The sequence below is a fragment of the Seriola lalandi genome, unplaced genomic scaffold (genome assembly GCF_002814215.2).
Source record: "Seriola lalandi dorsalis isolate HSWRI2012SDOR001 ecotype SW California unplaced genomic scaffold, Sedor1 jcf7180002054703, whole genome shotgun sequence".
NCBI lineage: Eukaryota > Metazoa > Chordata > Actinopteri > Carangiformes > Carangidae > Seriola > Seriola lalandi.
Window position 1 is genome coordinate 525,813 of NW_019525256.1, and position 15,619 is coordinate 541,431.

Genomic DNA, 15,619 nt, shown 5'->3' on the forward strand with positions numbered 1-15,619 from the left:
GGGGGGGGGGTGCAGGCAGTGTGGCTTTGTGTGGGCTCATTTGTTTGCTTGGGTGTGTGTGTGTTTGCGTCTTTGTTGGCCCAATGCAAGCCTCAGCCAAGTTCACGGGCTGTGATAATACCCATTCATTGACTCATTAATAGTCCAGATCTCATGTGTAATACTTCTCATTTTGATGATAATTTTACACGTGCTGTTCGAGGCAAAGCTAGTCAAACATGCTAAATTGTGTTTTGTTCTCTGGTTGAAAAAGGTGGCGGTACCGCTGGCAAAAACTGAGGGAGCGGGTGCCTCAAGTGCTGAAAGGGAGAGAGTAAGAAAATGAAGCTTTTTTTCAACCAATTAAAATCACACAGATGTACACCTCAACCTGTTTTTAATATGATTTCTTTTCTCCCTTTTGGTTCTTTTCTCTTTTAGTAACTGTCTTGCCCTATGAGGTTACCTTAGCCTCTCAGAGTGATTGCGGCACCCTAACACTTGATATGTACATATTATACAGGTGAGAAATTGCTCTTTGGAAAACAGAAATGACTGCTGCAATTTGTGTTGGAGTTGGAGGGAAACAGCCATGCTTTGGTCAAGGTAATCTCACAGTGTCAGTGGCTCAGGAATGGGCTGTGGAATGTTAATAAGGGGGAAAAAAGGGCAACGCGACTTAAATGCCACACAGATGTGGCCTATCAGTGATGCAATCTTGCAAGGAAATGAGTTGTAGCACTCTTTAGACTGTGTTGGAAGCTGTTAAATTTATGTATTGACTGTACTCGAGGCTGTGAATGGAAATGTCAGAATAAAGTTGTGCTGTAACCTAACTCTGAAAATGTCCCCAGCTATCTTGTTTTTCAATCTCCCTCTCTGTCCACGCCCCTCCACAGCCCATCTGGCTGTGATTATTGGACGTGGTTTAATCCAGCGCCGTGTCCCTTTTGACACAATGGGGAGGGCCAACTCTCTGTTGTCTCACTCATCCTTCTTCTCTCTCCCCCCACCAGTTTTTCTTCTCCATCTCTCTTTCCCTCATTCTCTCTTTGCCCTTTCTCTCTTTCTTTTTTCAATCTCCCTCTGTTTTTAACTCTTGCTCCTTTTCCCCTCTTTGCCTGACTGCTGCTGCATCTGTCACTAGCCGAGCGGCAAGCGCCTGTGTGGCACGCTGCCAATGCTGACAGCTGGCAGAGAGAAAGAGAGAGAAAAATAAACGGCAGAGGAGAGGGGGCAAAGAGAAAAGGGAGGGTGAAGGGAGGGGGGAGCGAGGGTGGTCGATAAATATCAGCACAAGTCAAAAATTCCAATATCACCTCTTTGACTGCGCACAACACTGCAGAAGTAGCAAAGGAAATCGATGTTAGTGTGACAGATAAACAACATCAAGGAGTGATAGAACAAAAAAAGAAAGCCTGCATGAGGAAGCAGGTGGCAGGGCATCTTTTGTCTATTAACTTTGGAGAGATTACTCCTGCTTCTCTTGCTTTCGCATCCTCAGACTTTTTGTTTCATTTTGCCTGTGGTTTGAAGAGGTTTGAAGGTCCTCTGTCCCTTTGCTTCTCTTTCTGTTGGCTGGCAGCCATGTGTCATGATGGGAAGTCCACTCTGCTCCGAGTCCACCGCTCTGTTTTATTGACCGTTGTTTGTTTACGGGAGGGAATAAATAATCAGCAGATGGATTTTGTGTCCAGCCCAGGGGCTGTGGAATGAGCCTTAATGCTGAAATTTAGCTCATCATCACATAAACAAGTCCTTCAAAAGAAACGATAAAGTACATCCGTTACTGTCAACCATGTAAACTGACACCTGCCCTTCAAGTCCAACTGTGTATCTTCTGAAAGAGGAAATGTCACAATCCTCCATTTACAATTGAAAAATGTAATTTATGATCAATAAAACATAACTTTGCCCTCAATTCATTACACTTGCTGCAGCCTCACCTGGAGTCATATGACCAGAAGCTTATGGTAGCTAATGTTAGCAAACTTTAGATAGATGTTGCTGTATAATTGGCATTACCAGTCAGTTCACTGACTTCATGGTGCTACCATTATGTTTCAGCATGAACATGAACATTTTAATGATTTTATCAGTAATGTAAAACAAGAAGATTGTGTCAATTTGTGTTTAGCAAAACTTCAACTGTTCTGCTTTAAGGTTTGGTTTTGTTTGGTTTAGGCACAACAAGGATCTTAGATTAGATTAAAAGTTGAAGTCAGGGAAACGTTGTGGTTTTGGTTAAGTTGACTACCTCCTTAAGGTAAGGGCCAGGTTTGGGAACCTTGGTCATATTTGTTGAAATAAAAACTACTTGGTGAAGGGAACAACCATGTTAAAAGAAACCAACATTGACTGTGGATAGGAAAAGGGAAATGAACAGTGGGTTCCTGTGTTGAAATCCAATGTTTTAATGACTCATCTATCTGCCCTGACCTCATTGTTATTGTTATTTATTTATTTATCGTTGCTGTTATTTGTTAATTATGAGTTACTGACTTCTTCACATTCCTGTCAACATACAAATTGCAATTAAGTCCGACTTTCCAACTTGGAGCTTAATGCAGAAGCACCTGAAAATCAAGCAAATGCGGATTCCTTATGTTCGCTGGTCATTAAATAAATGAAAACCCAAATCAACTGCACTCTCATAACGCCTTTCTAGTCCTCCCGACCACCCAAAGTGCTTTACACTACAAGCCACATTCACCTATACCCTATTCCTTTTCATTTTAGGGTTTAGTATCTTTGGGGTTCAGGACACTTCAACGTGCAGACTGGACCAGTGATCTTCTGATTAGTGAACAATCTACTCTACCTCCTGCACCACCACCCCACCATAATGGATATATTGCCATTTTTGTCAGAGCAATTTTTAACCCCCACACAAAAAAAATCAGTAATCATGCAACCCTCTTGAGATCTTTACTGTCCATTCTACATAAAATGAATTCAGCAGTAGGCCGGTTGTAATGTGTCTTTCCACAAAATTGAGGTGTTTGTGGGGTGGCAGAGGGGCAAATAGGGTAGGTCTGATAGATACGTACGACCAAGAGAAGTCCCAGGTTGCACTGCTTCTCTCGACATTCTGCTGAAAGACAGATTGCAGCAGGCCAGCTGTCTGCTCACAACACGTTAGGGTGGTCTGAACCAAATTATCAGCTTAGACACAGTTTTACACACTAGCAAAGTTCTGATGACACAGAGCTATACTATGTTTATGTTAGCTAACGTTGCAAGGACAAGGTTGGTATTAAATCTTAACAACTGTGTGAAAAGACTCCACTTCATACAAACTTGCAGTGTTGTAACACAGAGGAGCCCTGGCGTCCCAAACCTTCAGAGGCAACAGATTAGTCACTCGCCCACTCTCCTGATGCAGCATTCTTGTGTTTTTTATTTAATCCTGTGTGCGACATCAGGGGAAAACTCTGGGTGACCCATCTTATAAATATCTGCAATGTGTTTATTTGGCAGCACAACACTGTTCTTTCACTACACTGGCTGCAGTGTAGAAACAGTAGTGGCATGTTTACAGTATATACATACCGATATATGAGAGCTAGTGGAAAAATATTTCTGTCTTTCTCAGTCAGGAATCTCAGGAATCACAAGGGTCCTTACTCTGACAACAGAGAGGACTGCGGAGGGGGCGGGGGGTGCGAAAATGCAGCATACCAGCGATGAAGAAGAAGGCTTGTTGTTGTAGTTTTTACACTGTGAGGTGACAAAATGTGTTACACTGACAATAAATGTGCTGCTGGGGAAACTAGAAGAGATTTATTGAAGAGATAAGCAGCAGGTTCAAAGGAGGAGAGGAGAAGAAAACAAAAAGTCAAGATTTATTTCCACTGTGGTCCTCCAACATACACAACAAGCACCAACGCTCAAGAGAAACTAAGCTTTTCCTGCGCAGAATACATAATTGTCCAGTCACACGGAGGAATGAGCCGGTCGTAGTAATTCTGATTAAATGGTGGGGGAGGTAGGAAGAGAGGGAGAGAGAGAGAGAGAGAGAGAGAGAGAGAAGGAGCAAATCTCAAATTTTTCCATCTGGAGAATGTATGTCAGTGGGCTGCACGATCTGCCTGGCCCACATCTCTCACACACACACACACACACACACACACACACACACACACACACACACACACACACACACATTTCTCAGCCTTTGTGAGTGGCGCTGATTCGGTGCAGTAAAGTACAGTAGTCTGTTGCCAATACAGCCAATTCATATTCAGAGTGCGTACTCTGCACTCTCGCAGAGCACACACTGCACACTCCCATTGACTGGCTAATGGACGAACTGAAGGAGTCTATCTAGGCAGCACATACTCACTTCATTAGAGTCACAGTCGCTCTACTGTAATGTCTTTTTTCATATACTCCAACACTATAAGGGAATTCCCTAATGAGTAATATGTGTTACCTTGTCAAGAGGGTTAAGTCTTTTAACAAGAACACTTACACTACATGGCCAAAAGTATGTGGACACTGTATGAGACGAGATTGTTGATCATCTTATTCCAAAATCATGACCATTAAAGGGGCTATTTGTAAATTTTCTCTGTCACTGAACATGGTTTCTTGCCGGGAGCAGGGGCTGGTGATTGTTGCTTGACAAGAGCTTCGGCCATTGCTGCATTTACAATACAAGAGGTATTAACATGCCCACACATGCAACACCTACATCTCGTTAGCAATGCTAACTTCAGTAGAAGAATAATTGTGATAGGGATGACAGTTAACACTGGTGTTTCTCGCCACTGCTGGAGACAGCTGTTGGTGAGTAAAGGAATGAAGTTTGATGCTGAACTCACGTTTCTTCTAGATTGGTAAGTAAACAGCTGTTACTATTTCGTAAGTTGCAACAATTTACAAATAGCACCTTTAACAGGCTGGTATAACAGCCTTTTCTTTTCTGGAAATGTTTTGTCAAGATTTTTGGAAGCTGGCTGCAGGGATTTGCTCCCATTCAGCCAAAAGAACAGAAGTTAGGTCTTGCATTAATGTCTCAAACATGTTGGATGGGGTTGAAGTCAGGACTCTGTGCAAGTAAGTCAAGTTCTCTCCCACCACACTCAGAAAAAAGTTCCTCTGTGAACGTTTCTTTGTGCACAGCTGTATTGTGACCAGCAAAGGGCCTTCCCCCTGTTGTAAAACAGTTGGAAGTATACACTATTGTCTAAAATATCATTGTGTGTTGTCGTGTTAAGATTTCCCTTATGCAGAAGTGGCCCAGTTTATAAAAATTTGCCGACACAAAAGATGAACACCTGTGCCCTGTGTCTAACCCATGTATACACACTCGAATATGAAATGTGGAAATAAGAACATAAGGTTTCATATCAAGTGAATGAACAGTACATGCTTGAACATTTAAAGGAAAGATACAACATCTTGGGAAATATGCAATTAGCTTAGCTTAGCACATCTAAAGACGCAAAACAGAACATTTTCCCTTTCACAAGGCAATTGCAGCTGAGCAGGTTTCAAAAAGGATATATGTTTTAAAGAAAGAAATAATTAGATGTCCTGTTGTACATTGACACTGAAGTCAGAGGGGACATTCACTCCAACTTCATCCAACAGTAGCATGGATTCAGAGGCGAGACTAGGTGGGATGCAGCTCCTAATTAGCTGAAAATATGTGGCCATCTGCACGATCAATAAGACCTTTGAATGTAGGTCCTAAATAGGTAATGGGATTTCAAATGTTTTAGATTATCAACAGCGGATGGGAAATTCCCCAGAGCACAAACACAAGTATATGCACACACCCCCCCCCTCCCACTCAGGCACTGATATCTAAGATATCAACTGTTGCATACAGGTTGTGTGTGAGTTAAAGTGAGTTAAACAGACAGACAGTGATCATGTCTGAGCAAAGAGGAGCTGCACTTCTGCATCTGAGAACTGCTTCCTGTGTTGTGGTTCCACTGCCAACAGCTGTAGGGGAAGTAAGGCGGTGTTTGTGGGTTAGGCACTTGTTTGTATATATATATATATATATATACTTAAGTGTGTGTGTGAGCATACACAGCCTGTTCTTCTATCTCCCTGCTGGGGCTGTTCTATTTCCTTGTTGCAGGTGCTGTAGTGAGATCACTTCCTGCCGGCTCCCCCCTGTGAGTGTGTGTGTATCCGTGGGCTCCGGCCATTTCCTGTTCGTGGGGAAGAGGAAACTATAGGAAACAGGATGAGCATCCCGGGCGGGAGGGGTCAGAGAGGGCTGGGAGAGGTGGAAGGAGGGGGTGATGACCCTGGAAATAGGGGAGAGGACCACAGATGCACAGACGCACCATATCAGGAGTGTGTGGAGTCAGAAAGGAGTGAGTTTATCAGACTTCTGTAGACCACGCCTCATCTCTGCCTGAAACTGGTGGCCTGAGGCTGCATTAGCTGCTACTAGCATAACACACTGAATCTCTGACTGAACTGTTGGTGATTGAGTTATATTGTGGGTAATGTAGGCATCAGATTTTTACAAGGAAGAAGAATGCAAAAAACTGTCCATCATGATTGTTATAGAAGAGCAATGCTAAACTGGTGGAGTGCCCTTTAACAGGCATGAATGAGAGGCATGCTTTGGCGCCTCAGCCCACAGATGATGTTTGACCTTGCCAGGATGAGTAAAGGTCAAAGGTCAGGATGATGTAGCGAACCCTCCCCTTTGTTTCCCATCTTTGACTTTGTCATACTTCCTCTAATTGACAAGAAACTTCCCTTCCTACCTTGAAACTGGCTGTCACCCACAGAAACTGACATGTTATTCATGCGTACTCCCAGGTAGTCACACACACTGTAAACTTTGACACACACACATACACCCATTCATTATCCAAGACCACGGGCCTTGTGAAGAGCAAGCCCAGGCAGATAAGTCTCTCTGACATTTCCGCTACACTTCTCGCTGTCTGTCTTACTGTTCTCCACTTCTTGGAAAAATTGGGCTTTTGTGGAAAACATTTTTTGTGACATCACCTTTTAAAGACGGTCTGTATGTGAGTGTTGAAGGATGTAGCTTCACAAGTTTTAGGTGGATATTTCTTAACTACAGAAGAATGTTTTTTTTTTTTTTTTTTCCTGTAGTAGATGGTCAGACTCTAGTCAAAATAAAATTGCTGAAGAGTTGCCGAACATGCTATAAAGATCCTTATTTTGTATTGTTATGATCCACTGCCCTGAGTAGACAGTAAAATTACTTTCATCTTAAGGGGTCACCTTAAACATTTACTTGCTGTGCATAAGGGAGAAAAAGGAACTTGATGAGCTGAGCTATCAAGACATGTGATCTGCATCTTTCCAGGAAATTCCTCTCCACTTAACAGCCTATCTCAACTCCATCTGAAGATGAAGAGGATACATGTGAAGTCAAAGGATGATCCGATTCCTATTTTTGTAAAATCCTAAAACCACCCACACAGATTCCAACTTAAACCCAACTCTCAGTTGACCTCTGACCTTTTCATTTCCTGTCAGAAGACACTCTCTGACTGACACACAGAGCTTTATTTGCTCAGCGCGCTGGTTATACGCTATGCACTTGTGTGTGTGTATGTGTGTGTGTCAAGATTTATGAATGAACCGGCAGGCCAAGCCTGGCAGAGCTTCCTGACTTGCTGGCGTGTGTGTAGCTGGAACTTCCTGTCAAAAGATGTGCGATTTCCCGTGCTCACACAGCTGGGTTGTGAAGCGCTCTGGGAAAACACCCTTTGCTACAGGGGATGCTTGGAGAAACGCTGTGAAGTAAATATCCCACACATACAGAATATGATTGAGTTCTGAGTTTTGAGACAATTTCTGGGAAATGGAGAGAAATAGACGTCATCCAGATGGGAGTGAAAAAGTTCCCCCAAATGCTGAGACCCCCTCTGGTTCTTCCTTGTGTTGATTAAAGGCCCTGAGGTTCATGAGGAGTGAGACACACGGGAGTCTTTTAAACTCTCTCAGCAGCATTCTTATGGGCACGTGTCATCAGTCCATTCAAGCATGCCAGGAATGTAAAGAAAGACAAGGTGAGAGTTTAAACAAGTCAGTCTTCAAAACAGTTCAATTCAGAGCTTCATGAAACCACAAAAAGATGTGTTTTGCGTCTACTGAGCCGATATCAAATCTTCAACAATTCAGCTGGATTGTTGCTGGATGGAAAAGACTGTTGTTCTGGGCCGCCAGCGTTATTAGTCGTGCATTAACGTAAACAGTCCACTGACCCATCAGCCTTTGCTTCAGGATTTTGTGCTAAGAAAGCGGTGCAGCTCCTTTGAGAGAAATCAGATAAAATATGTGTGTGGTAAGATGACTGTAGCGATAGTCACATTCTTTCTCATTGTGAAAGAATGCAGTCTTGTTATTTAAATATCGCAGATAGTGGGGACACTCAAGCAAAAAAAAAAAAAAAGATTAGATAATATCTGGTGCTTATCAAAAAAAGAAAAAAACTGGTGGCGGAGATCATTCAGTTTGACACAAAGTCTACCTCAATACCTCCCCCTATCATTTTAAACATACCCCTTCATCCCATTTATGAGGTCCTAATTGGTGGTGGGCTGCCTTTAGGAGGCAGCCGGGATGGGGCCACATTCAAGAGCCTCACTCCTCTGATCTCTCCTGGGGGTGGGTTAATGGGGCAGGATCAGGCGAACAGACTGACTGGTCAAGGAGTTAGCCCCTAGGACGAGTGTGTCACAGGGGCCATTAACGCTTTAACAAAACTGGCCGGTTTATATGAGGTGTCAAACCTGGTGGGACGACACATACTTGAACTGTAAAAAGGAAAACACATGAAAAAAAAATAGAGCAGCTAAACTGACAAGTCATGCTCCTTAAAGATATTTGAGGCAGCTCAGTGCATCAGCAGCAGAGTCGGGGTCTAATGAAGACAGTCGGTTAATCTACTATCAAGGTATTAGACTGCCTTGTTAGACTCAAGTGGAGGCTCATTGGTTATGAAAGGATTTCCTCTTTCCTCCCAGGAGCAGTGGCCGGAAACACTATGTCCAACCTCAACTGCACATCCTCATCTTTCATATCTGCGACTACACTGACTCCACTTATCTGCCTCGTTTATTTCTCTTGTCACTGAGAATGACTGGCCCGCTATCAGTGTTTGGTCTAAAGAGTGTCATTAGTTTGTAACTTAACTTCAGCGCAGCCACTATTACCCAACATTCCTCCTGCCCTAGCTCCTGCAGATGTTGTAAATTCTTTGAACATTCATCAACCTGACTTTTCAAATCTCTGTCTGTCTGAAAATTCTTCACACATGTGTCATCCCTTCATATCTCTGGGGAAAACATGTAAGGGCACTTCCTCTTCTTGTGGGATGAGCCGCTCGGCATCCTGCATATGCTCTGCTGCCCAGCGGGGGTACTGTCACTTCCTGTATGACCCGGGGGCAGAGAGGGCATTCGGGGGAGGTGGAAGAGGGAACCGAAAGTTGCTGAGAAGTAAAGCCATCATATGATTACAGGTGTTCTGCTCGCCTGAATGTAAAACTTCATCATGACACGATGAAGGGATCATTTAGAAAGACCCAAAAAGTCAGAAACTAAAATGAATGAGTCTGCAGTGGCTCCATATTCACACACATGTAAGTCATTTTCATTCAGCATCAGTTCGAAAAGCTTTTGTCCCACTTTGTAAAGTTAGTTCGAAACTGAAGGAAAATAGTTCCAGCTGAAGGAAATACACAGCTTATTGCAACTAATAATCCACTACATTCCTAAAAATGTAATAAGTAATCATAATGAAATGGAAAACCTTTTACAAGCGATTATTATAGGATCCACCATTTGTCACATCCACAATAGGTGTGTGACAAGGGTTTCCTACTTCATGTTTCTGCTGTAGACATAACGAAAAAAAGTGTTTGAACAATGATGTGGAGAAGATGGTTTTCTAAAATCACTTGATGTTTAAACATTGAGAGAAAAATTTATTGAAAGGCTCGATCACCTTGAAGTCTGTACAGTTGTAAAAGAGAGCAACACAAGGTTCAGGGTAATTATTGGCTCTGACAAAGATCCTCAGGAAATACTGTGGCTCTTTTACAGTCACGTATTGTAACTATCCATCATGGTCTTAGATCCACTTCTGTTGGAGGCACCCTGACCTCATTGAAACTACATGTTGAGGAGAAAGTAAACACTTAAATAGCCTATTAATCTTTTCAGCTTCTAATTACGATTCTCCATTTGAAGCTGGCTTCACTTCTGCTGTTTTTTATGGGCGTAAGGTTTGCCTTAAAGTGTCTCGTTTCTATTGAGATCCCTCTACATGTCCAGGGTGAAACCTTTGCTGAGGAATCCACACCCAGCTTGACTTGTTTATTAGAGGCAGGGCTAACATCATTACAGGCTTTAGCAGGGATTCAGTCTGAAAACAGCCGCTGCATTAAAACAGCACGAGGGGCTGCGTTGGTTGGGTGTGTTGTTTAAGGTACTAGTACCAGTGAGACAATGAAATGTGATCCAGTAAGGTGAGTTGGACTCACAGTTTAATGTTTTTAAAGGCTTATCGCACATCTGAAAGCTGCACTGTGGTTTGTGATACTGACAGACGGGATTTCTGGAACAGTGGAGAGTTATCACAGCGGTAACTATTTTATCTTTCGTCTCGACTATTGTAAGGTAGAAATACGGCATTCACGTAACAAAGTAATCCACCAGGAATGTTGGCTTTTGTGAACGCCGCACATATGTGTGAAGATGAATTTTTTCACACAGGGTTCAGGTTAGACTTAGAGGCAGAGCTTCCTTTAGCACATGTACTTACATAAAATGAAGCATTGGCTTGATGCGTATGATGATCCAATGGGGTTACATACTCACATCGAAAACACATGAGACTCATGTCATGGACTCTCAATGGTTCAAGTGATGAGGTAACAAGAAGAGATGATTAAAAGAAATTTAAAAGAAGTACAAGCAAAGTAGGGAAGCCAATATAGGCCATATTGTACTAAACCCAGATTTAATCATCCATCCACAGAACAGCACCAGCATATGGAATATCATTTGACAATTATGTTTACGAGGTTTAGCCTCTCATCATGAAGGTTGCATTTTGAACTACGAGGATGGATTCATTCATCACATGAACAACTTTCAACATTAATGAAAACTTCTGCAGCTGTGTAAATCTTTCTGATGTTTGACATTTTGTGGCAATGTAGAGTCCAGATCTGGGACTTCAGCCACCAACTGAAACTATTATTATTTTTAGCGTTATTATTTCCACCAAGGAGGCAGGGCCACCAGAAGATGTTTTCAGTTGTGATGTAGCGGGAGGAGCATTTTACCCCAACCCATACAAAACAACCCATACAAATACAACATAGACCTACAACAATACTACTACATGCACACCAAAAAAGCAACAGCAGTAACAACAGCAGCCAGGTCTATAATAAATGACTCAGTAATGCTATTGCACAATAATAACTCACAATAATGCCATAACATTGCAATACACACGTCCAAAAGGTCCACTGCGCATGGCACACATTTCCAAATACGCACATTTTTTCAACAAAGTTATATCAGTGTGATGTTTAAAGTAATTGACTGCTGAATATTAAACTGCTCGGCGGCAGCTTATAATAAACCAAATAACTTACCTTGAGCTGCAGACAATGCGCTCCAGAAGTTATAATAATCCAACTGTGGCCTCTCGCACAGGTGTTGTGGAAAGTATCTCATCAGGGCATGGATGAGTTCAGAATGTCAGTGTGGACAAGCAGCAGGGAGAGGTGAGTCTATCTCTTCTGGGTCATGGTGTTGCTGTAGCCACGTTTTCACGTAATGCAAAGTATCCAGCTCGGATGAGGCCACAGAAATTAGAAGGCACGGACATAACTATGAGTTTTTCAGCTTGTGTAAACAGAGTTCTTGTTTGTGGATGGAGCTTAGGTAGACATGTTGCTTCATCTTGAACTGTGACACGCGACTCTCTGGTGACATCGCCGAGCGTTTTGAGCAGGAATCAGGACAGCCTGGGTCCAGCTCCTCGGGAAGGTGAAGGGGCACCGAATCGACAGGTTTCCCTCTGCTGCCTTTTCACGCAAGCAAAACACACAACGTGACCACACTCCGCCACGTAATGAAGCCACTTCCATTTAACTGGTGTAAATGCGCGGCTGAGAGTTTCTTCCCAAAACGCCTGGCCGGATAATTGAAGTTGGGTGGCTGGAGAGGCTCCTCAAATGGCGCCAAGTCAGTCCTAGCCTGACACCTGTTAGCAGCACGTTACTGGCGGTGCTAACGCTGATACTCCATGTCTCCGTGTACAAGGAAAAATTACAACCAACCGGAAACGATGTAGTACCGGTGGAGCTGCTCTCCTGCGAAGCCTGGACTCCACTTGTGCTCTCTTTAGCTGGTCGTTTGCCAAAATAAATCCGCAATAGCTTTTCCTGCATTTTGACTTTATCATTCGATTGGCTTTCAATGCCGCAGCAGCCGGATGTAAACTTAATAACCCTACCAAACTTGACCCGACCTACACTGCCTCTGATTGGCTAATGACCGTTGCCTTCACTGATTGGATTGGTTAGCTTTATGAATGATGAGTGAGAATGGTCACGGTCAAGGTAAGAAGTCATCCCGAGGCAGAATAGAACTGGTCGTGGTTAACCCCAGAAGAACATTATGTTTTCATTGTTTATTTGTCAGCAAAAAGTACTGAACTGATTTGCACCAAACTTGCTGGAGGGATGGGACGTATAGCCGAGGGAAGAACCTATTACATTGTGCGGATTTGGTGAAAGGAGTTGATCCAGGATTATTTTTTTTCACTTTTCACAAAATATGTGGAAAAATGCAAATATTTAAGTCTAAATCATGTCTCAAATCACGAATACCAAGTCAAAGTCAAGTCAAGTGTTTTTCAGTGTTACTCAAGCAAGTCTCGAGTCGTTTGACTTAAGTCACCAGCTACTGGCCTGAAAATGTTTGAATATGATCATGTTGTTTAGTAAATGTATTTGACAGAATTGTATTGTATATGGAATATTCCTTGGACCTAATTTATTTGATCATATAAAATTATTTCATATTGTTTGTGTGGAGAAACACTAGAAAATGCCATTATAGTGTCATGAGACATAGTAGCATCAAATGTAATACACTCACATTCATCACTAATACACTGACAATAATGAAGTGAATTTCAGTGACTTACAACATAATGATATCACATCATGTAGCAGTGGAAAACTTCCCTTTGCAGAGCAGCTGACTTCACACCTTTTACAAGCTGTGAGCACTGTCTCTGTTGTTTCACTCAGGCCCTGTCTGCTGCAAATCCAAAACAAAGAAAGAATGCACTTACAGCAGCGCAGTGTAATTACTATACAGTCAACAAGCATTTTTTCTTCATCATTGTGAAAGAAAATCTCCAGCAGGTGAGTGAAGATTACAGATTTCAATTCTTAGTGAGGAAGTGCCACAAAAATGACACTTATTCTGACACAGCCATGAAAAAGAATGCGATCAGGCTTGCACATGCCTGCTGTGGAAATTGGCACCCCAAAAGTGGCGGATTGTTTGCACTACATTGTTATCAGTGTGTGTATGCGGTGTGTTGCGTTTGTGTGCGTTTACGTGCATGTGTAAACAGTACCTAACCCATAGCTTTCATAGTTCAGATTCCTCTGGTTGTCCATGTTTACAAATAGCAGATAGAGATTCCCCACAGCTTGTCTTCCTCCATCTTGAGATGAAGCTGAAAGAATGCTGGGGTTTAGATAGTGAAGTGATTTACCCAGAATTTGACGCCAGTTGAGTTTATGTTTTCCTGGATATAAACGACTAACATTTTTCCCCAGGTCCAGTTGAGGTGAGGAGTTGCTTTCATGCTCTTCATCTCCCTCACATTCCTCTCATCCATACTTCTGTGTCTTCCTCCTCTTTTTAACTTTGTTTGAAGCTCCTTCTCTCTGATTCTCTGTCAGTCCGCGTGGGAGGATGATAGTATTTGAGCTGGAGCTCACGGGACTCAGATAAAACACACAAAACAAAAAAAGAATTCCACAGTGAACTAGATATACAGTCCAAGATATACAGGGACTTCAAATATGAAACGCTGCCTTCTCAGCATCTGATATGTTGGCCTGGATTGCAGTCCAGGGCTGGAGTGGAGAAAATAACCAGAACAGAGTGACTACAAAAGAAAGTTGTTGATATATTGTGCTGAACGTGAGAGAATACTCTTAAATGTGACAGAATTTTTGGGATCAAATTGATCAAATTTGATCATCCCCACTGTATGTGCAGTTTCTTACTGAATCTTTGAAGTGATGTGCGGCTTGACATGCTGCACATACATGCACAACACATAGAAGACGAACTGTGCTGAGAGGTAAATATGGTGGAGATGTGAACCCACACATACATTAGATCATATTAGTGAAAATGTTCAAACTGCTGGATTAGTGCAATATCTCTGTGTGGCCATAGAGGTTAGAGGTACAGGCTCCTCCACAGTCTACAAAACGTGTGACCCCATGGCAACCAACGACCAAACATGTTTTGCAGCTTCTACTTCTGTTTGGTTTTGTTTTAAAACATGTTTGCCCTCCACGTTGATCCCTGTGTGGTTTTGAGTATCGGATCCTCTCGAAGGCCAGAATGAAACTCACAGCAAAGCCTGAGGGGACTTCTGAAGAGGAGGGTGACGGTGGAGGACCATGTCGGGGCTTATTAAAAGGATCACGTTCTCTTCTGAAGACCCAGGGGGGGCTAGCTACTTCCTGTGGCCATGTGGCAAGCACCAAGCCCTTTAAAGACAAGACCAAACAGATGGACCCAACAGAGCTCAGGGAATTGAGTATTTCCTCTGCTCTGCTGTTCTTCTCTCACTGCTATGAAGGTTCCTTTCTCTGGTTTCACTTCTTTATTCTTATACAAATGTCTGTCTAGCTTTTCCTCCTTGATTCACGAGACTCATTTATTTTCTTCATCACTCACTTGCATCCAACCCCCCTCTGTCTTTTCCACCTCAGCTATATTTTTCTTTAAAGCTCACACCTCATTTCCCTTGAACCCGCTCTAAGTTCATCTTATACATCTGCACATGCTCCATTGAGATACAGCATTCCCTCACAGCTCTGACAAGACTGTGAGGCCTTTGCATCCCTTAGCTCTCCAAGATGAGACAGTTGTGGGACAGAGGTGTCAGATCTCTGACTATGAACATCTGGAGAATGTTAATGTAATCAACGCAAATCAGATTCCTCTAACAGTCATTGGCAGGAGTTCAGGGCTCAGGAAAGGAAGATAGTGGCTTGGGAGAAATGGAGCAAAAAGAAAATGGGAGGGAGTGCCAGTGAGGCAAGGAGAGAGGAAAAGGTCGCTGGTTTGTGTCTCAGAGATTTAAACAGACGTGCTGGTGGCAGACTCTTTTTTTTCTCTCACCGATGTTTTGCTCATGCACAAAGCCAGAGAGATTAGTGAGGAAACACTTAAATGGTGAGAAAGTGGGGCCCACTTCATTGCTGCAAACAAAATCCCAACCCGGGAGATGTATGATCATGTAGCATGGAGGGAGAGAGGGGTTCAGGGTCACAATGTGTGTCTGACTGTGTGTGTGTGTGTGTGTGTGTGTGTGTGTGTGTGTGTGTGTGTGTGTGTGT

At 42.8% G+C, this 15,619-nt stretch overlaps 1 protein-coding gene across 1 annotated transcript in view; it reads left to right on the plus strand.

The window, feature by feature from the left end:
- Positions 1–815, plus strand: part of LOC147818089 (uncharacterized) — a 6,878-nt gene extending 6,063 nt beyond the window's left edge. Inside the window, exons 3-4 of the mRNA XM_087178718.1 lie at positions 254–313; positions 421–815. Coding sequence (XP_087034844.1) covers positions 254–313; positions 421–439 — 79 coding nt within the window. The 3' untranslated portion in view covers positions 440–815. The remainder of the gene's footprint in view (positions 1–253; positions 314–420) is intronic.
- Positions 816–15,619: the final 14,804 nt, after the last annotated feature.